This window comes from Artemia sp. Qi Xiang Cuo, chromosome 8 (genome assembly GCF_049724085.1).
Source record: "Artemia sp. Qi Xiang Cuo chromosome 8, ASM4972408v1, whole genome shotgun sequence".
Taxonomy (NCBI): domain Eukaryota; kingdom Metazoa; phylum Arthropoda; class Branchiopoda; order Anostraca; family Artemiidae; genus Artemia; species Artemia sp. Qi Xiang Cuo.
In genome coordinates, this window is record NC_142801.1 from 19,560,410 (window position 1) to 19,587,816 (window position 27,407).

At 32.0% G+C, this 27,407-nt stretch overlaps 1 protein-coding gene across 3 annotated transcripts in view; it reads left to right on the top strand.

The window, feature by feature from the left end:
• Nucleotides 1-27,407, top strand: part of PolQ (DNA polymerase theta) — a 214,211-nt gene that overhangs the window by 68,890 nt on the left and 117,914 nt on the right. For all 3 annotated transcript variants that reach the window (XM_089093273.1, XM_089093272.1, XM_089093274.1), the window contains exons 7-9: nt 16,296-16,494; nt 20,190-20,322; nt 23,955-24,164. In XM_089093273.1, coding sequence (XP_088949399.1) covers nt 16,296-16,494; nt 20,190-20,322; nt 23,955-24,164 — 542 coding nt within the window. The remainder of the gene's footprint in view (nt 1-16,295; nt 16,495-20,189; nt 20,323-23,954; nt 24,165-27,407) is intronic.

The window sequence follows — 27,407 nt, forward strand, 5'->3', positions numbered from 1 at the left end:
ATTTTGGATTTCTTTCCTTGAAATGCAAGAGTTGGATTATTTAAATAGTGTTTTATCGGTTTTGATCTTTTCAAAGTTACAGCCACTGCATTTTTCAAGGTTCAGTCTTAATTTTTACATTCTCTTGATTATACAAAGTTCATTTTCAATTTCTTTCATTTAAATGCAATGGTATGAATATTTCATTACCGTTGCGTTATGGTTAACATTCTCAATGTTGAATGGTCTTAATTTTTAGTAGTTCATTTTTGGATTTCTTTTGTTGAAATGCAAGAATTTGAATATTTCAGTAGTGTTTTGTTATGTTTTATCTTGTCACAATTACATTATCTTAATTTTTCAAAGTTAGTTTTGAATTTCTTTCGTTAATATGCAAGAGTTGGAATATTTCTGTAGTATTTTGTCATGGTTTACCCTGTCATAGTTACATTTTCGTGATTTTTCAAAGTTTATTTTGAATTTATTTCGTTGATATGCAAGAGTTGAAATATTTTAATAGTGTTTTAACATGGTTTCTCTTATCAAAGTTATATTATGAGGATTTGTCAAAGTTAATTTTCAATTCCGTTCATTAAAGCGAAATAGTTGGATCTTTTCAGTTATTTTTTGTAGCGGTTTACTAATTGACAGTTCCTCTATCATTATTTTTAAAAGTTTATTTTGAGTTTCTTTCATTGAAATGTAAGAGTTGTATTATTTCAGTACTGTTTTGTTGTGGTTTACCTTGTCACACTTCCATTCGCTTGATTTTTCAAAGATCATTTTGGATTTCTTGCATTGAAATGCCAGAGTTGGAATATTTCAGTAGTGTTTTGCCATGGTTTACCTCGTCACAGTTACATTCTCTTGATTTTTCAAAGTTCATTTTGGATTTCTTTCGTTGAAATGCAAGAGTTGGAATATTTCAGTAGTCTCTCCTTGTGGTTTACCTAGTCACAGTTACATGCTCTCGATTTTTCAAAGTTCATTTTCAATTTCTTTCATTGAAATGCAAGAGTTGGAATATTTCAGTAGTGTCTTGTTGAGCTTTACCTTGTCACAGTTACATTCTCTTGATTTTTCAAATTCGTTTTGAATTTTTTTCGTGAAATGCAAGAGTTGGAATATTTCAGTAGTGTTTTGTCGTGGTTTACCTTGTCACAGTTGCATTCTCTTAATTTTTCAAAGTTCATTTTGGATTTCTTTCATCGAAATGCAAGACTTGGAATATTTCAGTAGTGTTTTGTCGTGGTTTACCATGTCACAGTTACATTATCATGATTTTTAAAAGTTAATTTTTGGATTAATTTCGTTGAAATTCAAGAGTTGGAATATTTAAGTAGTTTTTTGTCTTGGTTTACCATGTCACTATTACATTCTATTGATTTTTTAAAGTTCATTTTGTAGCTCTGGAGTTGAAATTAAATATTTGTAATATTTCAGTAGTGTTTATCAATGATTAACATTGTCACGGCTAAATTTTATTAATTCTTCAAAGTTTATTTGTACTTATTTAGTTTGAACGCAAGACTTGGAATGTTTCGGTAGTGTTTTGTTGTGCTTTAAATTGTTACAGTTAGATTATCTTGATATTTCCATTGTTAATATGGATATCTTTTATTTAAATGCAAGAGTTGGAATATTTTAGTAGTGTCTTTTCATGGTTTACCTTGTCACACTTAAATTCTATTAATTTTTAAAAGTTCATCTTGTATTTCTTTCGTTTAAATGCAAGAGTTAGAATATTTCAGTAGTGTTTTGTCGTGGTTTACCTTATAACAGTTACTTCCTCTTTATCTTTGCAAATTCACTTTTGATTTCCTTCATTGAAATGCAAGAGTTAGAATATTTCAATACTGGCTTATTGTGCTTTAGAGTTTCACAGTTACATTCTCATGATTTTTCAAAGTTCCTATTGAATTCCTTTCGTGAAATGCAAGAGTTGGAATATTTCAGTAGTGTTTTGTTGTGCTTTTTCTTGTCACAGTTACATTCTCTTGATTTTTCAAAGTTTATTTTGACTTTCTTTCGTGAAATGCAAGAGTTGGAATATTTCAGTAGTGTTTTTTCGTGGTTTACCTTGTCAGAGTTACATTTTCTTGATTTTTCAAAGTTCATTTTGAATTTCTTTCGTTGAAATGCAAGAATTGGAATATTTCAGTAGTGTTTTGTCGTGGTTTACCTTGTCACACTTACATTCTCTTGATCTTTCAAAGATCATTTTGGATTTCTTGCATTGAAAAGCCAGAGTTAGAATATTTCAGTTGTCTTTTACTATGGTTTACCTTGTCACAGTTACATTCTCTTGATTTTTCAAAGTTCATTTTGAATTTCTTTCATTGAAATGCAAGAGTTGGATTATTTCAGTAGTATTTTGTTGTGCTTTACCTTGTCACACTTACATTCTCTTGATTTTTAAAAGTTCATTTTGGATTTCTTTCGTTGAAATGCAAGAGCTGGAATATTTCAGTAGTGTTTTGTTGCGGTTTACCTTGTCACAGTTACATTCTCTTGATTTTTCAAATTCGTTTTGAATTTTTTTCGTGAAATGCAAGAGTTGGAATATTTCAGTAGTGTTTTGTCGTGGTTTACCATGTCACAGTTGCATTCTCTTTATTATTAAAATTTAATTTTGGATTTCTTTCCGCGATATGAAAGACTTTGAATGTTTCGGTTGTGTTTTGTCGTGGTTTACTTTGTCACAGTTACATTCTCTTGATTTTTAAAAATTTGTTTTTGAATTTATTTAGTTGAATTGAAATAGTTGGAATATTTAAATAGCATTTTGTTTTGGTTTACATTCTCACAGTTACATTATATTGATTTTTAGAAGTTCATTTTGAATGTCTTTCGTTGAAATGAAAAAGTTGGAATATTTCAGTAGTTTTTCTTCATTGTTTACCTTCTCAGGCTTACATTTTCTTTATTCTTAAAATTTCATTTGAACTTCTTTCGTGAGAACGCAAAAGTTGGAATATTTCGGTAGTGTTTTGTTGTGATTTACCTTGTCACAGTTACATTATCTTGATATTTCAGATTTCAATATTTATTTCTTTTCTTGAAATGCAAGAGTTGGAATATTTTAGTAGTGCCTTTTCGTGGTTTACCTTGTCAAACTTACATTCTCTTGATTTTTCAAAGTTCATTTTGAATTTCTTTCGTTGAAATGCAGAGTTATAATTTTTTAGTATTGTTTTGACTTGGTTTACCTTATCAGAGTTACATTCTCTTGATCTTTGAAAGTTCACTTTTGATTTCTTTCTTTGAAATTAACGAGTTAGAATATTTCAGTACTGGCTTTTTGTGATCTACAGTTTCAGAGTTACATTTTCATGATTTTTCAAAGTTCATTTTGAATTCCTTTAGTGAAATACGAGAGTTGGAATATTTCAGTAGTGTTTTGTTGTGCTTTTTCTTGTCACAGTTACATTCTCTTGATTGTTCAAAGTTTATTTTGACTTTCTTTCGTGAAATGCAAGAGTTGGAATATTTCAGTAGTGTTTTGTCATGGTTTACCTTGTCACAGTTATATTCTCTTGATTTTTCAAACTTCATTTTGGATTTCTTTCGTTGAAATGCAAGAGTTGGAATATTTCAGTAGTGTTTTGTTATGGTTTACCATGTCACATTTGACGTCTCTTAATTATTTCACAGTTCCATGTCAATTTGTTTCCTTTAAATGCAAGGGTTGGAATAATTCAGTAGTGTTTTGATGTAGTTTACCGTGTCCCACCTACATTCTCTATATTTTAAAAATATAATTTTGGATTTATTTCTTTTTAAGGAAATAGTTAGATTGTTTCAATAGTGTTTTGTTGTGGTTTACCTAGTCACTCTTCCATTCTATATATTTTTAAAAGTTAATTTTTAATTTCCTTCTTTGAAATGCAAGAGTTGGAATATTTCAGTAGTGGCTTGTTGTGCTTTACATTATCACAGTTACATTCTCATTAGTTTTAAAAATTTATTTTGATTTTCTTTCGCGAAATGCAAGAGTTGGAATATTTCAGTAGTGTCTTGTTGTGCTTTTTCTTGTCACAGTTACATTCTCTTGATTTTTCAAAGTTCATTTTGGCTTTCTTTCGTTGAAATGCAAGAGTTGGAATATTTCAGTAGTGTTTTGTTGTGGTTTACCTTGTCACAGTTACATTTTATTGATTGTTCAAAGTTCATTTTTGGATTTCTTTCGTTGAAATGCAAGAGTTGGAATGTTTCAGTAGTGTTTTTTTATGGTTTACGTTGTCATAGATACATTCTATTAAGTTTTCAAAGTTAATTTTGGATTTTTGTCCTTGAATTGCAAGAGTTGGAATATTTCAGTAGTGTTTTGTCGTGGTTTACCTTATCACAGTTACATTCTCTGTATTTTTCAAAGTTCATTTTTGGATTTCTTTCGTTGAAATGCAAGAGTTGGAATATTTCAGTAGTGTCTCGTCATTGTTTAGCATGGCACAGTTACACTCTTTTAACTTTTCAAAGTTAATTTGTGATTTCTTTCATTGAAATGCAAGAGTTTGAATATTGATGTAGTGTTTCGTCGTGGTTTACCATGTCAGAGTTAAAATTTCATGATTTTTCAAGGCTGATTTTGGATGTCTGTCGTTTAAATGCAAGAATTGGAATATTTCACTAGGGTTTTGTCATGGTTTACCTTTTCACAGTTACATTCTCATGATTTTTCAAAGTTAATTTTGAATTTCTTTCATTGAAATGCAAGAGTTGGATTATTTCAGTAGTGTTTTATTGTGGTTTACATTCTCATGCTTCCATTCTCTTGATTTTTCAAAGTTCATTTTGGATTTCTTTCGTTGAAATGCAGGAGTTGGAATATTTCAGTAGTGTTTCTTCATGGTTTACCTTGTCACACTTACATTCTCTTAATTTTTCAAAGTTCATTTTAATTTCTTTAGTTGAAATGCAAGATTTGGAATATTTCAGTAGTGTTTTTTTGTGCTTTACCTTGTCAAAGTTACATTCTCTTGATATTTCAAAGTTCATTTTGGATTTCTTTCATTGAAATGCAAGAATTGGAATATTTTAGTAGTGTCTTGTCGTGGTTTACCTTGTCACAGTAACATTCTCTTGATTTTTTAAAGTTCATTTTGTATTTCTATCGTTTAAATGCAAGAGTTAGAATATTTCAGTAGTGTTTTGTCTTGTTTTACCTTATCACAGTTGCTTCCTCTTTATCTTTCAAATTTAACTTTTAATGTCCTTCGTTGATATGCAAGAATTGGAATATTTCAGTTCTGGCCTATTGTGATCTACAGTGTCACAGTTACATTTTCATGATTTTTAAAGTTCCATTTGAATTTCTTTCGTGAAACGCAAGAGTTGGAATATTTAAGTAGTGTTTTGTTGTGCTTTTTCTTGTTACATTTACATTCTCTTTATTTTTTAAAGTTCCTTTTGAATTTTTTTCGTGTAATTCAAATGTTTTGTTATGGTTTACCTTGTCACAGTTAAATGCTATTTTTTGTTCAAAGGTTATTTTGTATTTCTTTCCTTTAAATGAAAGAGTTGGAATATTTCAGTAGTGTTTTGTCATGGTTTACCATTTCATAGTTACATTCGCTTGAGTTTTCAAAGATCATTTCTAATTTCTTGCATTGAAAAGCCAGAGTTAGATCATTTCAGTAGTGTTTTGCCATGGTTTACCTCGTCACAGTTAAATTCTCTTAATTTTTCAAAGTTCATTTTGAATTTCTTTCGTTGAAATGTAAGAGTTGGATTATTTCAGTAGTATTTTGTTGTGCTTTACCTTGTCACAGTTACATTCTCTTAATTTCTAAAAGTTAATTTTCGATTTCTTTCGTTGAAATGCAAGAGCTAGAATATTTCAGTAGTGTATTATTGAGCTTTAGCTTGTCACAGTTACATTCTCTTGATTTTTCAAATTCGTTTTGGATTTTTTTCGTTAAATGCAAGAGTTGGAATATTTCAGTAGTGTTTTGTCGTGGTTTACCTTGTCATAGTTACATCCTCTTAATTATTAAAAGTTAATTTTGGATTTCTTTACTCGAAATACAAGACTTTGAATATTTCGGTAGTGTTTTGTCGTTTTTTTCCTTGTCACAGTTAAATTCTCTTGACTTTCCAAAGTTTATTTTTGAATTTCTTTCGTTAAGATGAAAGATTTGGATTATTTAAGCAGCATTTTGTATTGATTTAACTTGTAACAGCTACATTCTATTGATTGTTCAAGTTCATTTTGAAGGTCTTTCGTTGAGATTCAGGAGTTGTAATATGTCAATTGGGTTTATCCTTGATTTTACTTTTCACAACTACATTTTCTTAATTCTTCAAAGTTTATTTTAACTTATGTCATTTAAATTAAAGACTTGGAATATTCAGGTAGTGTTTTGTTGTGCTTTACCTTATCACAGTTACATTCTCTTAATATTTCAAAGTTCATTATGGATTTCTTTCCTTGAAATGCAAGAGTTGGAATATTTCAGCAGTGTATTGTCGTGCTTTACCTTTTCACAGTTACATTATTTTTATTTTTTAAAGTTAATTCTGTATTTATTTAGTTTAAATGCAAGATTTAGAATTTTTTAGTAGTGTTGTGTAGTGTTTTACCAGATCACAGTTACATTCTCTTGATCTTTGCAAATTAACTTTTGATTTCCTTCGTTGATATGCACGAGTTACAATATTTCAGTTCTGGATTATTGTGATTTACAGTTTCACAGTTACATTATCATGATTTTTCAAAGTTCCATTTTAATTCTTTTCGTGAAATGCAAGAGTTGGAATATTTCAGTAGTGTTTTGTTGTGCTTTTTCTTGTCACAGTTACATTCTCTTGATTTTTCAAAGTTTATTTTGACTTTCTTTCGTGAAATGCAAGAGTTGGAATATTTCAGTAGTGTTTTGTCATGGTTTAACTTGTCACAGTTACATTTTCTTGATTTTTCAAAGTTCATTTTGTATTTTGTTCCTTGAAATGCAAGATTTGGATAATTTCAGTAGTAATTACTCTTGTTTTATCATTACGCAATTGCCTTCTCTTGATTTTTGACAGTTCTATGTGGATTTCATTAATTTAATTGAAAGGGTTGGAATAATTCAGTAATATTTTGACGTGGTTTACCGTATCCGAGCCACATTCTCTTTATTTTTCAAAGTTTATATTTGGATTTATTTCTTTGAAATGAAACATTTGGATTGTTTAAGTAGTGTTTTGTCGTGGTTTACCATGTGACAGTTACATTCTCTTGATTTTTCAAAGTTCATTTTGAATTTCTGTCGTTGAAATGCAAGAGTTGGAATATTTCAGTAGTGTTTCGTCATGGTTTACCTTGTCAAAGTTACACTCTATTTGTTTTTCAAATTTAACTTTGAATTTCTTTCGTTGAAATGCAAGAGTTGGAATATTGATGTAGTATTTCGTCGCGGTTTACCATGTCACAGTTACATTTTCATGATTTTCAATGCTCATTTTGAATGTCTGTTGTTGAAATGCAAGAGTTGGAATATTTCAATAGTGTTTTGTCATGGTTTACCTTGTCACAGTTACATTCTCATGATTTTTCAAATTTAATTTTGAATTTCTTTCATTGAAATGCAAGAGTTGGATTATTTCTGTAGTGTTTTATTGTGGTTTACTTTCTCATACTTACATTCTCTTGATTTTAAAAGTTCATTTTGAATTTCTTTCATTGAAATGCAAGAGTTGGATTATTTCAGTAGTGTTTTGTTGTGGTCTACTTTGTCATACTTACATTCTCATGATTTTTCAAAGTTAATTTTGGATTAATTTCGTTGAAATGCAAGAGCTGGAATTCTTCAGTAGTGTTCTGTTGTGCTTTACCTTGTCACAGTTATATTCTCTTGATTTTTCAAAGTTAATTTTTCATTCGTTTTGTTGAAATGGAAGAGTTTTAACAATTAACTAGTGTCTTGTCTTTGTATACCATTACACAGTTATATTCTCTTAATTTTCAAAGTTCATTTTGAATTTTTTTCTTTGAAATGCAAGAGTTGGAATATTTCAGTAGTGTTTTGTTGTGCTTTACCTTGTCACAGTTACATTCTCCTGATTTTCAAAGTTAATTTTGAATTTCTTTCGTGAAATGCAAGAGTTGGAATATTTCAGTGGTGTTTTGTCGTGGTTTACCATTTCACAGTAAAAATCTCTTGATTTTTAAAGTTTATTTTGAATTTCTTTCGTTAAATGTAAGATTTGTACTGTTTCAGGTATTTTTTGGTATTGTTATATACTTCAAAGTAATATTCTCTTAATTTTTCAAATTTAAGTGTGTATTTAGTTCGTCTAAATGCAAGAGCTGGAATATATTAGTAGTGTTTTGTCTTGGTTTTTCTTGTCACAGTTACATTCTCTTGATTTTTAAAAGTTCATTTTGGATTTCTTTCCTTGAAATGCAAGAGTTGGAATATTTCAGTAGTGTTTTGTTGTGGTTTACCTTATCACAGTTACATTCTCTTGATTTTTCAAAGTTCATTTTTGGATTTCTTTCGTTGAAATGCAACAGTTTGAATATTTCAGTAGTGTTTTGTCGTGGTTTTCCTTGTCACAAATACATTCTCTTGATTTTTCATAGTTGATTTTTAATTTCTTTCGTTGAAATGCAAGAGTTGGAATATTTCAGTAGTGTTTCGTCATGGTTTACCTTGTCACAGTTACATTCTCTTGATTTTTCAAAGTTCATTTTGAATTTCTTTCATTGAAATGCAAGAGTTGGAATATTTCGGTAGTGTTTTGTCGTGGTTTACCTTGTCACAGTTACATTCTCTTAATTTTTCAAAGTTCTTTTCGAATTTCTATTGTTGGAATGCAAGAGTTGGAATATTTCAAAAGTGTTTTGTCATGGTTTAACTTGTCATAGTTACATTCTTTTGATTTTTCAAAGTTTATTTTGGATTTCTTTCATTCAAATGCAAGAGTTGGATTATTTCAGTAGTGTTTTGTTGTGGTTTACCTTGTCACACTTACATTCTCTTGATTTTCAAAGTTCATTTTGAATTTCTTTCATTGAAATGCAAGAGTTGGAATATTTCAGTAATGTTTTGTTGTGCTTTAACTTGTCACAGTTACATTCTCTTGATTTTTCAAAGTTAATTTTGAATTTCTTTCGTTGAAATGCAAGAGTTGGAATATTTCACTAGTGTCTTGTCGTGGTTTCCCCTCTCACTGTTACATTCTCTTAATTTTTCAAAGTTCATTTTGAATTTTTTTAGTTGAAATGCAAGTTGGAATATTTAAGTAGTGTTTTGTTGTGCTTTACCTTGTCACAGTTACATTCTCTGGATTTTCAAAGTTCATTTTGAATTTATTTCATTGAAATGCAAGAGTTGGAATATTTCAGTAGTGTTTTGTCGTGGTTTACCTTATCACAGTTACATTCTCTTGATTTTTCAAAGTTCATTTTGGATTAATTTCGTTGAAATGCAAGAGTTGGAATATTTCAGTAATGTTTTGTTGTGCTTTACCTTGTCACAGTTACATTCTCTTGATTTTTCAAAGTTAATTTTGAATTTGTTTCGTTGAAATGCAAGAGTTGTAATATTTAACTAGTGTCTTGTCGTGGTTTCCCCTCTCACTGTTACATTCTCTTAATTTTTCAAAGTTCATTTTGAATTTTTTTCGTTGAAATGCAAGTTGGAATATTTCAGTAGTGTTTTGTTGTGGTTTACCTTGTCACAGTTACATTCTCTTGATTTTCAAAGTTCATTTTGAATTTATTTCGTTGAAATGCAAGAGTTTGAATATTTCAGTAGTGTTTTGTCGTTGTTTACCTTGTCTTAGTTACATTCTCTGGATTTTTCAAAGTTCATTTTGAATTTCTTTCGTGAAATGCAAGAGTTGGAATATTTCAGTAGTGTTTTGTCTTGGTTTACCTTGTCACAGTGACATTCTCTTGATTTTTCAAAGTTCATCTTGAATTTCTTTCGTTGAAATGCAAGAGTTGGAATATTTCAATAGTATTTCGTCGTGGCTTATTGTATCAAAGCTATAATCTCTGGATTTTTCCAAGTTCTTTCTCGATTTACATAGTTGAAAAGTGTTTTGTTGTGCTTTAAATTGTTCAAGTTACATTTTTTTCATTTGTAAAATTTTAATTTGGATTCTTTTAATTGTAATGCATGAGCTTGAATAAGTCAGTATTGTTTTGTTATGCTTTATCTTGTCACAGTTACATTCTCTTGATTTTTCAAAGTTCATTTTGGATTGCTTTCGTGAAATGCAAGAGTTGGAATATTTCAGTATTGTTTTGTCGTGGTTTGCCATGTCACAGTTACATTCTCTTGATTTTTCAAAGTTCATTTTGAATTTCTTTCGTGAAATGCAAGAATTGGAATATTTTAGTTGTGTTTTGTCGTGGTTTACATTGTCACAGTTAGATTCTCTTCATTTTTAAAAGTTCATTTTTGTTTCCTTTCATTGAAAATGTAAGAGTTGGAATATTTCAGTAGTATTTTGTCATAGTTTACCTTGTGACAGTTATGTTATCCTGATTTTTACAAATTCATTATGAATTTCTTTCCTTGAAATACAAGAGTTGGAATATTTCAGTAGTGTTTTGTCGTGGTGTATCTTGTCACAGTTACATTCTCTTGATTTTTAAAAGTTCATTTTGGGTTTCATTCATTGAAATGCAAGAGTTAGTTTCTTCATAAATTCCACTATTTAATGACCCCCTTCGAAATCAAGAGAATTTAACTGTGACAAGGTAAAGCTCAACAAGACACTACTGAAATATTCCAGCTCTTGCATTTCAACGAAAGAAATCCAAAATGAACTTTGAAAAATCAAGAGAATGTAACTGTGACCAGGTAAACCACGACAAGACACTACTGAAATATTCTAACTCTTGCATTTCAAGGAAAGATATCCAAAATGAACTTTGAAAAATCAAGAGAATGTAACTGTGACAAGGTAAAGCATAACAAAACACTACTGAAATATTCCAACTCTTGCATTTCAACGAAAGAAATTCAAATGAACTTTGAAAAATCAAGAAAATGTAACTGTGACAAGGTAAACCAAGACAAAACATTACTGAAATATTCCAACTCTTGCATTTCAACGACAGAAATTCCAAAAGGAACTTTGAAAAATCCAGAGAATGTGACTGTGACAAGGTAAATGATAATAAAACACTACTGAAATATTCCAGCTCTTGCATTTCAACGAAAGAAATTCCAAAAGGAACTTTGAAAAATCAAGAGAATATAACTATGACAGGGTAAACCACGACAAAACACTACTGAAATATTCCAAGTCTTGCATTTCAACGAAAGAAATCCAAAATGAACTTTGAAAAATTAAGAGAATGTAACTTTGACAAGGTAAACCACGACAAAACACTACTGAAATATTCCAACTCTTGCATTTGATGAAAAAAATTTAAAAGGAACTATGAAAAATCAAGAAAATTCTAACTTTGACATGGTAAACAATGACAAAATACTACTGAAATATTCCAACTCTTGCATTTCACGAAATAAATTCAAAATGAACTTTGAAAAATCAAGAGAATGTAACTGTGACAAGGTAAACAACAACACAACACTACTGAAATATTCCAACTCTTGCATTTAAACTAAGGAAATACAAATTGAACTTTGAAAAATCAAGAGAATGTAACTGGGACAAGCTAAGGCTCAACAAAACACTACTGAAATATTCTAACTCATGCATTTAAACGAAAGAAATCCAAAATCAACTTTGAAAAATCAAGAGAATGTAACTATGAGAAGGTGAACCACGACAATACACAACTGAAATATTCCAACTCTTGCATTTCAACGAAAAAAATCCAAATGAACTTTGAAAAATTAAGAGAATGTAACGGTGACAAGGTGAACAATGACATAATACTAGTTAACTATTCCAACTCTAGCATTTTAGTGAAATGATTCTAAAATTGGCTTTGAAAAATAAAAAGAATGGAGTTGTGACAATGTAAACTAAAACAAAAAAGTACTGAAATCATACAACTTTTGCATTTCAATGAAAAAAATTCAACATAAAATATGAAAAATAATGAAAGCGTAACTGTCAAAAGGTTAACAAAGACAGAAAACTACTAAAAGAATCCAACTCTTTAATTTCAAAGAAATAAATCCATAATGAAATTTTAAATATTATCAGAAGGTAACTTTGACATGGTAAAAAATGTCAAAACACTATTGATATAATTCAACTCTTGAATTTCAATGAAAGAAATTCTAAATGAACTTTGAAAAATCACGAAAATTTAATTTTTAAATGGTAAACCATGACAAAACACTACTGAAATATTCCAACTCTTGCATTTCAATGTAAGAAATTCAAAATGAACTTTGGAAAATCAAGAGAATGAATCTGTGACATGGTAAATCACAACAAAACACTATTGAAATATTCCATCTCTTGCATTTCAATGAAATAAATTCAAAATGAACTTTGAAAAATCAAGATAATGTAAAAATCCAAAATTAACTTGATAAAATTAAGAGAATATAACTGTGACAAGGTAAAGCATAACAAAACAATGCTGAAATATTCCAACTATTGCATTTCAAGGAAAGAAATCCATAATGAACTTTTAAAAATTAAGAGAATGTAACTGTGACGAGGTAAAGCACGACAAAACACTACTGAAATATTCCAACTCTTGCATTTAAATGACAGAAATCCAAAATGAACTTTGAAAAATCAAGAGAATGTAACTCTGACGAGGTAAACCACGACAAAACACTGAATTTAAGTATGTTTCATCTCATTCGAAGACATGTAAAAAAAAGTTGAAAAAAATATATCATGTTAAAAAAAAATAAAAAAAATGGGGAGGGGGGCCAAAAAGTTGGAGGGAGGGGGCGCCCTTATAGTTTGAGGATAGGGGACCTATGGAGGGTTGATGTCTCTGCTGGTTAGGGTCATTGGTGCTTATGATCCTTGATGGTTCGTACTCACATAAACCTTACTACTTGATTTGCAAGGATTTCTATGGTTTGTTCTGAATTTCTTTATTAAGATTATTTTCTTGTCATCTACATCTCTCTTAGTATCAACTTTTTAGTATACTATAACGTTGGACCCTATTTTAAACTGACAACACTGTTCAAACACAACTTGTGTATTATACAGAACACATCGAAGAAGTAAAGCTAGGTTAACTCACAATGTCATTCTATCATCATTAACCATTTTCATAGATTGATGTTGTCTCAAATTTATAACAAATTGCCTGAGTTAACAACCCCGAGAGGTTACCTTAACTGATAATTAGTTTAATCCTTTTTTTTCTTTTTTTTTTCCACCTTCATACAATCCAATTCGCAAATCTCTTACCCCTTTTTGCAAATGTCAATCAAACAATTCTGATTGTAGCATACAATTTTTTAATAACAAACTACTCTCGAGTTACACTCCAATCCGCAAATCCCTTACCCCTTTTTGCAAATGTCAATCAAGCAATTCTCTTTGTAGCATCCAATTTTAAATTGTCTGGGGAATCCCCGTTCATACTGCTATCTTTTTTGCAATGTTTATTAGCAGGTGGGGAATCCCGGCTCGTTTGGAATGGTACCAACGGGGTATAAGCAAATAGCACGTAGTTTCATAACGTGTTTAATCACGTGTAGAGGTCCCATAGAATAACAATGGAAGGAACATAGCGCTATAGAATAGCATGGAAGGGAACATAAACCCTTATAATAGCATGGGAGGGAACATAAGCCCTTAAAATAGCATAGGAGGGAATATAAACCCTTAGAATAACATGGGAGGGAACATAAGCCACCCAAATCCATAAGTACATGCTCTGGAAAGACACCAAGGAACATAAGGCAAGCAAATCCATAAGTACATGCTCTGGATAGACGCCAAGGAACATAAGGCAAGCAAATCCATAAGTACATGCTCTGGATAGACGCCAAGGAACATAAGGCAAGAAAATCCATAAGTACATGCTCTAGAAAGGTGCCATGGAACGTAATCCCCCCAAATAGCACAGGAAGGAACATAAAGTACCCAAAGTATAAGGTACTACTCTACTAACGGATAGATTAACTCAGCACTCTAGTTCAATTAATAATACACTTAAAAAGCGGAAAAAAACCAGAAAATTTTGACTCTGCCCTTGCAGAGCACATTTTTGAAAAACCAGGCCTTATTATTTTGTTTAATCAAGCTGGCTTAATTTCGCATGACAAAGGTATAGTCTGGCACTACAGAAAAGCATTTGAAATTTATAAATACCAACATTTAGGTCTAGCTTTAAACAGAGATTCGGGTGATTTAAAGATAAACGAGTCATGTTTCGGTTTTCTCAAAAGAGAAGCCGATACTTTAGTAATCCTTGAAATAAACCTTGAACCACTTTCCCAGTCATCTAATCAAACACGTGAACAACCCCTTAGGTCTCAAAGGGTGTCTGCAAGAAATGCATTAATTAAAATCCGAAATCAAATGACATAGTTCTCCAACTTATTTAATTGCTGGTTCGCTTTGTTTTTTTGAGTGAATGAATTGTTCCTTTTCTTTGTCAGTTGTTCGCTAGTATCCGTCGATGGCAGTTCATATTTTTTTTTTGGATTTTGTGCAAATCGCGGATATTGGCGAATAACTCGTTTTTATGGTTGTTAGGTATTTGGTTTTAATTCTTTTAATTTTTGGCTTGTATTGAATTTTATTCATCTTTTAAGTTTTTGGTTTTTTCTTTGGTTTTTTTGTTCTTTTCAAGTTGACTTTTCGCTTTTGTTTTTTGTTGTTTTTTTATTCTGCACTTTTCTTGGTAGCATTATTTTGTTTTGCGATGGGGAAGATATTCGTTTGTATTCTCGAAATATTCGCTTTGTTTTTTCAGTATTTTCATTTGACCTATAAAAACCCCATTTTTGCTCGATTTTCTTTCTTTATGTGTTCACAATATGTAGTATGCATACACACACTACTGAATTGACAATCACGGAGTGGGGAACAAACATGATATTGCATTCTTAATCTCTTATTTGGGTACTAGGAAAATTAACTCCTTTATAACTTAGGACTAATGAAAGCTTTTTGTATAATATAATCGTATCTATACATATTTTATTAAAGGTTTTAAAACAAAAATAAAATACCATGCGTGGCTTTTTACTAACTCGAAATATTCTTCTTCCACTTTAATAAATTGTTAAAGGTAGATCTTCGCCCAAATAAGATCCCAGCTATGCTTAACTCCTAATCTCCATTTCTCTCCTCTAGAAGATTGACCTATAGTTTACTGAGAAATTTTAACGCTACATAGCTACAACTTTTAAGATTAGATGTTAGTTCAAAATTAAGTCATTCTCAATCTCTTACAAAGTATTTCCAAGTTCCTACCTCCAGTCCTACCACCTTTAAAAACAGTGACTTTTCCTGAGCTCGAAATACTCTTCAGATATATGTAGCACTAATTCCACTTTTTCGCTATTCATCAATTTATCCAAAATACAATTTTTCTTCGACAGTCCGATATTGAAGAGTTGGGTGGCAAACGGTTATCTAGCTTGTCACATTCTCATCTTTTCTTTTAGTAATCAGACAATTGAACCCAAAATTCGGCTTCTAGAAAAGCTGGGTGTTTTAGCCAGAGAAGTGTCATATTTGTTCAAAATTTGACATAAAACCGTGTCATCCTTATTTCGTTGGGGAGAGGGTCACGATCTTCCGCCCCAATTATTAAAAATATTGAACTGGCATGGTTATCACGATAGAAACAGCCTAGTAAAGAAAAAAAGGCCCATTACAAGTATAATTTAAAAATTGAGATTTGGGAGGATTATTGAATGAACAAATTTTTACCACTATTACTGATCAAAATTCTAGGCCCAAAATTGCGGTCTGGTGGAGAGCTGCTTTTTCGTACTTAATTACTTTTCTTACTTACTGTTTTCTCACTTACGTTTCTTACTTTTATTTTACGAGTTTAGCCAGGATTTCAAAATCTTTTACTGGATATATTAAATTTAAAAATGCAATATAGGATAAAATGCTCCGTTTAAATTGATTTATGAGTTCTTTTTTCCTGGAAACACTCAGGTTTAAGACACATATACAAAGGATATAGACACAAATGTAGTGTTAGTCTTATATTTGAAGATGCTACAACCCCCCTCCACCCCCCCCCCCAAAAAATCAGTCTATTTTCACCGTTATTACATTTAGATACGTAATTTATTTGTATATATATATATATATATATATATATATATATATATATATATATATATATATATATATATATATATATATATATATATATATATATATATATATATATATATATATATATATCTTTGGGAATATAATGATGCCCTTGTCGTTTTTCTTTTTAGGGAAGAGCTCATTGTTCAGATTATTGGAATGTCGGCAACCCTGCCTAACTTAAAGCTTCTTTCAGCGTGGTTGCGAGCTGATCTATACACAACGGATTTCCGTCCGGTGCCACTTTCTGAATGTGTAAAAATTGGCAAGATCATGTACAATAACAAGATGGAAAAAATTCAAGACGTTTTTTCGCCCATTGTTGTAGAGGTAAAATGATTGTTTAAAAGTATTGGAAGCAATAATGATCCTCGTTGAAGTTGAGCTTTGCAACTAACTAAATATTAAATAGTCTTGTGTACATTAATGAGGCTTCGTCTATGTGATGAATAGTGTCACTTCAACAGAGCCAAAACTTTGTTTATGACAGGATGTGGTAACTGTTATAACACTAAATTAGTTATACCTTCAAAGCAATAAATATCTAAATAGGACTTCCACATGTAAGAAGCCCGTTTCTTACTCTCGCTAGTAAGGTAAAGATTATTTTTTTGGTGTAAAGGTTAGCAGGGCAAAAGTAAGTTTCAAGGCAAATGTGTTGCTACTGGGACCAGCGAGAAAGTATTTAAGACCTAGTAGGATTGAAGTTGCTCTTGATTTGTCCCTTGTATGGGTAAGAGTGATAATTTTGTAGTCCTTGCGCGTACGTCTCATGTGTAGAAATATGCCAAATTTCCTGGCTGAAGGGCCATGAAACGGAAGTCAACACCGCCGGCTGGAACTGTTAGGTCTGTATTCTTTACCTTTTTACCTTTTATTTAACATACTTGTAAATAATGCACGGGAGAAAAAAAGAAAAAAATAATAATTGATGCATCAACTTATAGGCTAATGGCGATAAAATAAAAGTCCAATATAGGGATAAAATCCTTTTTAATAGACAGTGTATAATAAATTTCACAAAAAATACCAGATATTTCGGTCACATATAAAGTGACCGTCATCAGTAGTAAAACTCTGATGACGTTGATAGTTTTACTACTCATGACGGTCACTGTATATGTGACCGAAATATCTGGTATTTTTTGTGAAATTTATTATACACTGTCTATTAAAAAGGATTTTATCCCTATTTTGGACTTTTATTTTATCGTCAGGGACAGGCTGTGTGGTCTCCGAAATTATCTACGTTATATAGGCTAATGGAAAAAGTAGATTGTTTGTAAAGAATTTTAAGAAGCTTGTACAAGTATTCTGTGTTCAAAAAATATTATTCTAGAAAAAAATTCTTTAAAAACTTCTAAAAAAAGAGAATATTTTGGCGATATCTATACAACTAAATAAGTGATTTTTTATAGTTGCGCCACTCGCATCAGCTTGAAAAGCTTCATTTGGAAGAAATTTTACTTTAATTTTGCCCAAAACGTCTTATACGAGGTTTAAAAATTTTACTTGGAATTACCAAGACCTTAAAGGCTGGAGAAAATAACGATTCAGAGGGTTGCTGATTTGGAGCACAGAACCATCAAATTTAAAGAAGGTATACACTACTGTGCATACTCCTTTTCGGCCAACCGTCCAGGGCTGAAAGGGTTGCTGGCATGAAAGGTTTTATGGTGTAGTGTGATAGCACGTTTGGTTGTAATAGAGCAGGTCCGAGGTTGGGATGGGGGATGTCGTGAAGAAAGATTTAACGGAACTGGGAACTTCCTGGGAGGGTCTAAAAAGGGAGGCCTTGAATAGAATAGGATGGAAGAGAAGCGTGCGTAGCTGTGTTGGCCTCAGGCGGCCTGGTGCTGCAGTGAGCTGTTGGTAGTAGTAGTAGTAGTATTATATACTATTGTTTGACAAAGCTGACAAACTTGGCCTGGCAGCCTATATCCGCTGATTGGTCTCATTGTAGTTTTTTTTTTTATTATATATTTATATATTTGCATGCTTTTTTTTAGTAACTAACGTTTTAATATGTGGTTGTGTTTTCTTGTTATATAATTGTTGGTGAGACTGAAGATGGATTGATTGATTGACTAAATGTGTAATGAAAGATTGGGAGGCTCCTTTAAGTACAGTTTGAAGAACATTATTGGGACTAGATTGGTCAGATATGACGAACAAAATATTAGAAACAGGATTAAACCTGTTAGAAAATGAGGCTAGTTGCTTATATTTTGGACTGACATTCACGGTTCGTCTTCAGTGGCTAATTATAATAATTATATAAATAAAGCTTACGTGATAAAACCAAGGATTACATAATCTTGAGCTTCATTTTTGAATTGGCCTATGTTTTATTTCATCAGGATGCAGCTTATAATTGTATAATGTGAACTGTATATTGTATAATTTATAAACTTTTATTTTATCTTGCCAGATATTAGGGTTTATTAATGAAGTAATGAAAGTAATGAAGTACTGAAAACATACTGAGAACATTGATCTAAAGCCGTGATTCCCAACGTGGGGCGCGTGCCCCACCGGTGGGGCATGGCAACATTTGGTGGGTCATGGGCAGGACCTGCACCCTTTGACTGACCCTAATTTAGAGCCTTAGCTCTGAAAAAAAAACTTTCGTGTGAATAACATCACATTCATGCGCATTTAAAGGGCAAAAATAGATACATGATAATATTGCAACAACGTCATGCATTGTATAAAAGGTGTTGTGTTCAGACAATATTTTTAATTAGTATAATGTATGCCTAGAGGCCGACCCAAAAAGAAATACCAAGGCAATGGTCTTTTAAGCTTCCTTCAGGTGAATACTCGCAAAACTTTGATTAACAAAATTTAGATATCACGAGGGGACATCAGGATTTTAGAAATGCCAAGGTGGGGCATGGCCCGAAATCGGCAGAGAACCACTGATCTAAAGTATCTCCCACTTTCATTGTTTTCTAATCGGCACAATCCCCCTTTTTTTTTATACATATTTTAGTAATCACCTTTTGAACATTAGAATTCGTTTCTCTAGCTCTGATTTATGTAATTTGTTCCTGCTATTTGACGCATATGCACATTTTTTTTTCTTAGGGGACCAAAGATGTAAAACGGTCTCCGTCCAAAATTTCAACGTCCGAGCTTGATGCGTCCATTTTAAACCAATTCATTCGCAGATATGCTCTTCTACAGAGGAGCCAATTGGAAGTGGGGGGACTTGTCTCCCTCTCTAGATCTGAAAAACGTCTTTTCCCCTTTTATTTCTGTGAATTTGCCCCTCTTATCATCTGTTATTTCTTAAAGCATTTCTAATGCCAATTATATCCTGGTAATTCCATATCTCCGTTCCAAGCTAATTCAGTGGCAAATATGATGTTCTGTTATTTCTCAAAACATTTCTAGTGCCAGTTATACCCTCAGAATTTCATACCTCCGTTATAAGTTAATTCAGTGGCAAATCTGCTGTTCTTTTATTTCTTAAAACATTTCTAGCGCCAGTTATACCCTCAGAATTTCGTACCTCCGTTCTAAGCTAATTCAGTGGCAAATATGCAGTTCTCTTATTTTTTTAAAACATTTCTATTGCCAGTTATGTCCTCAGAGTTCCATACCTCCATTCCAAACTGATTCAGTGGTACATATGCTACTCTGTTATTCCTTTAACCATTTTTAATGCCATTTATAACTCAGAGTTCAATACCTCCATCCTAAGCTATTTTTTTGGTATAGATTATCTTCCGTAATTTCTTAAAGCACTTCTAATGCCATTTGTACATTCAAGGCTTATTACCTCCATCCTAAGCTCTTTCTCAATTTCCTAAAGTGTTTCTAATGCCAGTACTCAGAAGACAGAAAAAGATATGGAATATCCACGTAGAATTGGTCCGATTTGAAAAAAATATCTAAAATACAGTTTTGGAGACATAAAATCCCTTGCAGAATGCGATGGGTGACCCCCCCCCCCCAATCTAAACAGAATGTCTCTTTAACGTCCTTGAACTGTACTTGAACGTCCTTTTCTCTTTCAGGGAGATTGTGATGATGTAGTGTTTTTGTGTTTGGATACTGTTGTGCGAGGTCATTCGGTTCTTGTGTTCTGTCCCACCAAAGCTTGGTGTGAAAAACTTGCCGGGAACATAGCCCAGGAGTTTTGGAAGCTAAGTATGTGTTTCTCTTTTTCATGTTCTTCTCTCCCAATGAATTTGGGATAAAAATTATTTTTCTTGAGACTGAAAATGTGTTCAGGTTTAAGATTTGTTTAAAATTACGTTCCGGATTGGACACAAGCAACTAAATTGTATACTTGAATTGTATTTGGTCTTCTCTTATGTATTCAGTTTACTTTTATGAGTAATTTATTTTAGTTCTTCTGTGTTTTTAATTTATTTTAGCTTCTTTTTCTTTTTTATTGTATAAGCTGCCCTTTAGTTGTTTTTATTTCTTGCTCTCCCTAAGGACGCCTTGCTGTTTCAGTGGATGAAGTGTTGGTAAAACGCTTTTGTTCATTGTTTTTTTTTTTTTTTTTTTTTTTTTTTTTTTTTTTTTTTTTTTTTTTTTTTAGCAGAACTCCAATTCCAAAGTTATTTTCCTTATTAAAAATTTCAGAATTGCGGAAAATTTGAGGAATGGTTTGGAACTGAAATATGTGGAAAATTATATAGAATTAGGAGCTCTTGGATCTGAATTTCTTTTAATTGACATAATATTGACGGGTATTGAATCTGATTACATGTATATCAATGCCTTACTTCAGAACCTTCAAAAATTTTTATTTATTGGATTTTTATAGTTTCTTCCAGTTTAATTTCCCCCTGCCGCTTAACGCCTGGATATGGCCCTCGGCTGTATGCAAAATTATGCTGATTTGTTGGTTTACCTTTTTTGTGCACTTATTTCATGTCAACAGTGGGTTTACAATGCCAAATAACGCCAATTTTGAAAAATAGCAAACCTTTGTATATAGCTCAGGGCTATATTTAGGCATTAGGGAGGGCTAAACTAAGAGGGACTTTCAACATCTAATAAGTATAAAAGATACTTGTATGATATACCCCCTACTGGACTTCTGTCCCATGTGCGAGAAAGAGGAAGATTTGGTTCATTTTGTGGGGAAGTGTAGTGAATTAAAAGATTTAAGGAAATAATTGTTTGGGGTTGAGGCTTGGGAGAGAGATGAGATAATACATTTATCAGCAAGGAAAGATATGAAAGGTATAAAGAGATTTGGAAGGTTCCTGACGATGGGTATAGAACGTAGAGAAAGGTTTTTTTGAAGATTAGGGGTGAGGGTGATAGTTCACTAGCCTAGATTATACTTTTGTGCCAATTTATGTTTGTATGAAAGGGTCTTTTTTTTGTGACCACGGCCCTTTGTGCTTTTGTGTCAATAAATTATATTCTATTCTATACCTAAGTATGATAAAAATATAATACTTTAGAAACAAATTTGGCCTATATATTTGCACATTAGGGGGGGAGGGGTAAGGTACGGTGGGTCTGCATGCAAATTCGTGTTAGCTCCAATTGTTCTGATGTTTTGAAGTAATAATTGTTTTCTGACTTCACACTGTCCAATACTTTACCCCCACTCCCCCTAATGCGGAAATATATAGCTTAAATTATATATTTCCCATCTATTCTATCACTTGTCTTTGTCTTTTCTCACGCTTAGTTAAAAGAAACTAGCGAAAAAAAGCCGGTATACAGTGCGTCAATGCAGAAACAACTTGAGCGGTAGGGGGTATATCATACAAGTACCATATAAAATTTTGAATGTAATGAAGTAAGAACTTAGTCACTCTAGTGTTTATTTCGAATAAAATAGAGAGAGAAAAAACGGGCTTAATTTAAATAAAGCAGTAGAACAAAATAAAAGATAAAAAACGCAGCAACAAAACTTTAAACAATAAAAAAATATCCGAATTTTTGGCTCCACGTCCGGGAGCCTTTTTCAATGAAGAAAAAAAAATGTAGGAAAAAAACCAAACTTTTTAAATGAACTCGTCTAAAGAAAGCGAGAACCAAATACCAAAGTTATAAAAAAAATATTCGGATCTAAAATGACAAACAAAATATTCGGACATTTTTCATTATTTAAAGTTTTGTTGCTGTGTTTTTTATCTTTTATTTTGTTCTACTGCTTTCTTTAAATTAAATTCGTTTTTTCTCTCTCAGTTTTTGTAAATGGAAAAGCAGTTTGGTCTAAGAAATTATTGTTTTTGAAAGAAATCATAATCTCCACGCTGATTCAAAGTCCTTTCACCCCTCACTGATGTTGATGGGCATTAATAGGAATTTAATCACAAATATTGAATGCAAAATACGTTGAGAAGTGATTGTACAGTATATATCAAACTAAATTGAGATCTTTCACTTTTCGTCTTGGGCAAATTTACTTTAGAATATTTAAGAGATCTTAAATTCGCCTATACTATCCTCCAATAATTTAATTTTTGCTTAAAATAATCTGTGTTTTTCTCCAATATAAATTTCCAGTTACAAATCGAAATACAATATTTTGTATTTGTATTGATATTTGTTTTGTTAAATACAGGTCAAAATTAGTCATTTGCTAATTGTTAAGTTTCAGGTTGGATTTACGTAGTTCCAGTATGGAAATTCAGTTTTGGCCTTTTCTTGTGTTTTTTTTTCAGGCCTCTGAATTTTCTTGTCGTTACCTCTTTTTTATACCATTTTGTTGCTATAGCTCAGCTGCTATAGCTAGTTTTTATCTTTCAATCTGCTAATGTTGATATTTTTCTCTTTCACCCTCTCTCTCTCTCTCTCTCTCTCTCTCTCTCTCTCTCTCTCTCTCTCTCTCTCTCTCTCTCTCTCGCTCTCTCTTTCTTATCTGTTCATTTACAGATTTTAAGGTTTATGTTCACTATGTAATTTTTAGTATGTTGCTTTTCTGCTCTCTTACGGGTTTAATGTTTCAATGCAAGACAAAAATGTTTACACCATTCCATAGCTGAGATTCAAGTCTCTCCATCCGCCAAATTACATTTTTGAAGATTTTGGAAATACATTAGAAATTGCTATAAGAAGGACTTTTTTTTTTCTTCCCCAAGGAAAAGTCTGTGCAGTATCATAATTATGGCTCGGTGAATGGATAGATCTTAGTCTATTGAATCCAGTGATACAATTTTCTTGTTATTTTGGAGCAAGTTACTGCTGCAGGCTTGTTGCAAAAACGCTGGTATCAGAGGGAATATATCGATCTTATGTATCGATCTTATCCTTAATATCGATCTAATGTCAATAATTGGGTGAATAAAATTAGTTTTGTATTATATCACCTTTTTTTGCCTGTAAAAAAATCACCTTTTGGTGATTTACCTTTGGTATTGAGTAAATTTTCTTGAATCTCATGAATCTCATTGTTCTTCCAATTGTCAAATAAAATTTATTGTTCTGTTATTGACTTTCGATGAAAGAGATATAATAGAAGGTATGATATTGTTGTGACTTTCTTTCAAGTATCAAGGCCAGTAAAAATCTAATCTCATTGTTTGAATTGATTCAGTAGATGTTAGGTAACCAAATATTTTTCAGAAAAATTAGGAAAAAAAATTACCTCGCTCATTCAGAGACAATTTATTAAAGTCTGATTCCAGCGTACGCTTGGATTGACTTGTTAGTTACTATAGCAGAAAGCTAAAGGAGTCCATTAATGCTCCTGAGAAAATTGCACAAAAAGGTGAATCACTTTTGGCAATGGCAGGTTATATCACCTTTTGGTGTTGATTGTTTGAGGGAATTCTCATTAGGTATCTAAATATTGTCTGCTGCAGGTAAGCCAGAAATGCGAGAGGGAGACGATGATATAGCCACTTTAGCCAACAACCTACAATCGTGCATTGATAATACAAAAACCACTGAATCATTGGAACACTTGAAGAATTGTCCAGCAGGCTTAGACAATGTGTTGTCTCGTACTATCCGTTATGGTGTTGCTTTTCATCACGCTGGATTGACTTTCGATGAAAGAGATATAATAGAAGGTATGATATTGTTGTGACTTTATTTCAAGTATCAAGGACAGTGAAAATCTAATCTCATTGTTTGAATTAATCGAGTAGAAGTTACGTAACCACATATTTCTTACAAGAATTAGAAAAAAATTGGGAATTCAGTTTCTAATGAAAAAGGTCCTTATACAGAGGCTGTTTTAGGGGAGGGACATAGCCACTTGCCCTGGGCGCAGAAATTTTAGGGGCGCAAAATTTGAATTAAATAATCTAACGGTTCTAATCATTTTCTAGTTTTTGAAATTTATTTTTATTAAAATAAAGTAAAGGATGCAGTTACTAAATGAAAATAATTAATAATTAAATAATACTTATTAAGATTATTAAATTAAATAATTAATAATAATTGAATAATTTCAATAATGAACTAAAAATAAATAAAACCTAAATTATCAATCAATAAGTTAAAAATAATTTTGTTAATGTATGAATATCTCGTTAAACTTTGGCCTGAAGATTTTGTGGGAGAAAGAGGGAGGGGGTGGGTGGGTAATCAAGATTATACCCCGGGCACAAGAGAGGCCACAACCGCCCCTGGCTTCTTATGTAACTATGTATTTTTTGGCAATGGCAGGTTAAGCTTAAAAAAGAGGAATGTCTGTGAAAAATCAGCCAAAATAAGCTAAAAACTACGAAACCCAAGAGCATAAGAAGGTTTAGCTATCCTTTGAAGGTGTATTTGGCTTTAGGAATTAATAGATCATAAATGCGTGAATTTTTACAGACGAACAGCATTGTCTAGCATTGTCAAATTAATCTAATTATTTTTGTATATTTGTTTACACGGTTCAACTGGTCGCACTGACGAAAACGTTATCTGCCAAAAAACTTCATAATTTGGAAAAAAAGAAAAATCTTAGAAAATCGTGGTTTTCCTGGTCTATTTAGGTCTATGTGAATAGACCTAAAATGGGTCAAGTGGGCAAAATGTCAGGGCATGACTGTCTTAAGTCTATTCCTGCCTGAAAAGCACGATTTCTTTGGATTTTCTTTTGGCTGTTTCAAAAGTGTGAAGTTTTTAGGGCATTACTAAATTTTTGTCACTGTTTCCACGTTGATGGTAACAATGATTCTACATATTATATATTACTATAGATAACTTATAAGAATGGAAACTGGCACTGGTGTCGAAAAAAAACACATCCACGCCATCTAGCACTTGGCGACACTTGGTATTTTTCTTAAGCATAATAACAAAAATAATTAGTTTAATGGGTAAAATTAGGGTAGTAATAAGTATCTAATCTCAGTTTCTAACAGAAAAAAAGGTTATAGAGATCGAAAAAGTGCCAAGTGTCGCCACACACTAGATGGAATTGATGGTTTTTTTTCTGTCAACACTAGCGCCGGGTGTACACAACACTCTTTGGGTGTCAATTTCTCTTCCGTAAAAAATTAACATTAACAATCTTTTAATTCCCACAGACAACTATATCTTGTTAATGCTATTTTTTGGCTTATTTATGTTGATTTTAACCATGTTTCTGTCTCTTTAAATTCAGTACCTGCAAGTACCAAAAACTACATTACTGCACATGGAGGTATTTAGAATTAAAAATTAAATTCACGATTTTCCCTGATTCTTTTTTGCTAGTAATATTAAAGCTTGAATTAAAAAATAATATGTTATGACTGGCATTGGAGATTTTCAAGCGTTAAATGAAATGTCTCCACTCTTTGTCTAACTTCCAGTGCTAAAGTGCCTTTTTTGTCGACTTCAAATATGAAACATCTTCTTGGGGGTGCCACCTTAGAAAATCAGGGTATGCGCCCTCTTGAGAATGAAGGATTGTGCTGAGTATGACTACGGAAAAATCGTTTCCCTTAAAATCTTACATTAAATGGTTTAGCAGCTAGTAAAATAATGGTAATAAGGATCTTTCATTTTGGGCTATAGCGTAAATTAAATAAAAAAGCAAGTTTTTTTTAGCTGAAAGTAAGGAGCGACATCAAAACTTAAAACGAACAGAAATTATTCCGTATATGAAAGGGGCTGTCCCCTCCTCAACGCCTCGCTCTTTACGCTAAAGTTTTTTATTGTTTAAAAAAAAGTTTTGTGACAGATTCAAAGTTTAGCGCAAAGAGCCAGGTGATGAAGAGGTGACAACCCCTTTCATATACGGAATAATTTCTCTTCTTATTAAGTTTTAATGTCGCTCCTAACATTGTCTTAAAAAAACTCTGTTTTTTTATTTATTTTCTGAGTGTTTTGAATTAATGTAGCTTTGATTTTGGCTCACCGTACATGAATAATTAAAACAAAATTTGCATATTAATTTTACTTTTTTGGCTAAATGGCTTTCTCAATTTTTTGTTCTGACGTAACTTACGTAACGAACTTCTATATTCGTATGTTTTATTACGTATATTAGGGAGTTTGCCCCCTAGTCGATACCTTGCTCTTTACGCTAAAGTTCGAATTTTGTTCGAATCACAAAGGCCGGTTAATTAGAATAGATAGTCCTTTTGAAAGTACTAAAGAAAACTTTAGCAAAAAGGGCGAGGTATTGACTAGGGGACGAACCCCCTCATATACGTAATAATTTCTGGTTTTTTTTAAGTTTTAAGGCTGCTCCTTACTATCAGTTGAAAAAACTAGTTTTTTTTTAAATTTCTGATCGTTTTTTAAATAAGACTGGGAAATCCAGCACCCCCTTCATAGAAATTTCCCTCCCCCCAAGGAAACTTCCTCCATTGAAGGATCCTCCCCCGTAACCCCCTCCTCCGAGACCCCCCCCCCCATCAGAAAAAAATCTCTCCTGAAACGTCTTTATACTTCACATTAACCAATACTATATGTAAACAATGGGCAAAGTTCATAACTTCCAGCCCTTCCCTCGGGAACTGTGGGGGATTAAGTCATCCTCAAAGACATATTTATTAGATTTCGACTATGATGAACAAAATGGCTATCTCAAAATTTTGATTGGGTGACTTTGGGAAAAAATGAGCGTGGGAGGGGGCCAAGTTGCACTCCAATTTTTTTGGTCATTTAAAAAGGGCACTAGAACTTTTAATTTCCGTTCAAATGAGCCCTCTTACGATATTTTAGGACTGATGGATCGATACGATCACCCATAGGAAAAAAAAAAAAAAAAAAAAACGCATCCGTCATCTTTCTTCTGACAAAAAAATTACAAAATTCCACATTTTTGCAGATAGAAGCTTGAAACTTCCGCAAGGTTTTCTGATACGCTGAATCCGATGGTGTGATTT